Source organism: Sprattus sprattus (assembly GCF_963457725.1).
Source record: "Sprattus sprattus genome assembly, chromosome: 2".
NCBI classification, from domain to species: domain Eukaryota; kingdom Metazoa; phylum Chordata; class Actinopteri; order Clupeiformes; family Clupeidae; genus Sprattus; species Sprattus sprattus.
In genome coordinates, this window is record NC_137921.1 from 58,280,994 (window position 1) to 58,283,395 (window position 2,402).

At 47.1% G+C, this 2,402-nt stretch overlaps 1 protein-coding gene across 1 annotated transcript; it reads left to right on the plus strand.

Annotated features, from left to right (window-relative positions):
* Positions 1-597, plus strand: tmem275a (transmembrane protein 275a; the record flags this gene model as incomplete). The annotated part of the gene is made up of 1 exon (XM_080833099.1): positions 1-597. The coding sequence occupies one exon, from the start codon at positions 1-3 to the stop codon at positions 595-597; it is 597 nt and encodes a 198-aa protein (XP_080689225.1).
* Positions 598-2,402: the final 1,805 nt, after the last annotated feature.

Genomic DNA, 2,402 nt, shown 5'->3' on the forward strand with positions numbered 1-2,402 from the left:
ATGGTCCTTCCCGACAAGACCTCCAGGACCTCAGTCCCCAAGAAGGTGTCCAAGAAGCGGAAGCTGCGTCCCCAGGGCCTGCCCTCCCCGGCTCTCTGCTGCGCCTGTGGGCTCTGCATCATGTTGGCCGGCATTAACATCACCCTCGTGGGGGCATTCGCGTTTGGCAAGTTCATGCCCACCCAGAACCCGCCCATCATCATCGGCCCCCTGTTGCTGCTGGTGGCGCTGTCCTTCTTTGCCGCGTGCTGCGTGTGCAGCCGGCGACCACCGGCGCACGCATCCAGGGGCAAATCAGCGGGCGGCGGCGACAGCTGGGGGCTGATGCGCATGGGTGGGGCGACCTTTGAGATGGAGACGAGCGAGCACACGCTGCAGGACACCACCGCCGTGCAGCTCAGCCCCACCAACTCCTTCAGTTCCTCCCACAAGTCCAGCCCCACCCGCGAGACACCCGCCAGTGACTTGCCCCGCCAGCTGTTCGCCACAGAGCTGAACAACTCGCTGATGGTCGCCGACGGTCTGATTGGAGAAGCCAACTGTCAGGAACATGTAGCTGTTGAACAGGGTCCGGCACACAACGCCTCTGACACATAGCGAGGTCACAGTGCATGGGTGTCTTGACATCCAGGAGAATCACACTTTTCTCAAGCAGTCTGGCTTGACCTAGAGTCTTTGGCAAAGTAAAAAGAACTGTGATGGGACTGTAAATATCACAAAGTCTCAGAGCAGGAGTCGTTTCAGAGGGAAAATTCATAGCAAAAAAAACAGGCATGAAATTACTTACATTAGCCTGTGAAAGCAAGAACGTTTGAGACAGAGAGATGACTGCGTTGCCAGAATTATCCTCAAACATTTTCAAATTTGCCTTACTAATCCCCCTTTTCTGTTGTGCTGCTGAGAAACAAGTGACTGGAGAACAGTGACATTTTCTTGTCTGGGAATCATTGGCCCACCATGTCAACATGACCCCACAGTGGTCCGGGGGGGGGGGAGGGGGGGGGATAGCCCCTCAGCAATGATTACTCGTGGACTTTTGAGACAGGAACAGCATCTGATACAAGCCCTTGGAAATAGAAGGACATTATACATTTTGTGAAAAACAAGGTTCCTCTGTGCCTCCTTATTTGATGCCAAGCAGTGGTGAAATTGGACTGCTTTCAGATGACACTGCTCAGGAGACCTGCCATTATCTGTCTGTGTCACACAGAATGCACTTCTGTGGAAAAGGCAAGCAAAACATGATTCTGTGTTGAACACAATATGACGTGATGCTCACTGAAGCAAAGATGGTAACTTAACTTTATTTTGAAACAGGGATGATTGTCATCTAAAGATATTCACCAAAAATATTTAAAATAACTGTTTCCTGTTTCCTTTTCTTGTGGTGTACTTCCTTGCTGTCGTGAAAGCATTTTTTTCATATTCTTTTGTTTGCCTTGTATTTTATTTATTTATTTATTCATGTTTTATACTTGTATTGAGAGTGTGCTGGCAAAATTTGTGATTGTTTGATGGTCATATACACTTCTAATTCTATTATGGATTATGCATTGATTAATATCAAAATATCTTACAAAGCATGACTGCTAAGAGCATGCAATGTTTATGTATGTGTTAAGTTCTTTGTTTCAAAAAAGCAAATAAAAACTCCATGAGAAAGACATACTGTGTTTTGGTGGTACAAGTCTAGCCTGCTTGGATAAAGAGCGACACATAATGATGAAATCATCTCTAGTCATATTGACAAGCGGTAATGGCTGGAAATTGTGTTAGGGACAATCTTTTAATTGAATGACGGCCTAAATGACGGCCTAAATGACACGAGTGATAAGGAGACAGAGTAATGAGAGCTCAGACATTACCATCCACACAATGGATTTTCCACGAGGTCAGATTGCAGCTTCATCAAATTTGTCACAAATGAAAAGGCACTGTTCTGTACAACCTCCTTAGTGCGAGCCGCCCACGTTTGTGCTGGATGGGCAGACGCGTTGTTCGCGCTAGTCTCATCTTATCATGGAGAAACCTCTGCGGGGACGGCAAACACAGAGCCGTGTTTACCCTCAATTACGCCAGCGAAGCCCCCATCCGCAAACACTGTTAAACAACCGCAGGCCCAAGCCAGGGAAACCGTGGCCCTGATCCGCCGGTTCCCACTAGTCATCAAAACGTTATGTCAGCTTTGTGCTAACAGTCGCCGAAAACATCCCCAAATAAAAAACGTCAGAGATTATTAGAACACACCTTGTGAAGATATAACGTTATAAATAGTTGTGATAACTACTTTAGTCTCCACTGTTGTTCCGATGCTGGGACGTAACAGGCAGGTGGCCATTAATATGCATAGAAATGTAAGCCAGAGGCAGATGTTCTCACACTAAACACACAAATACAGAACT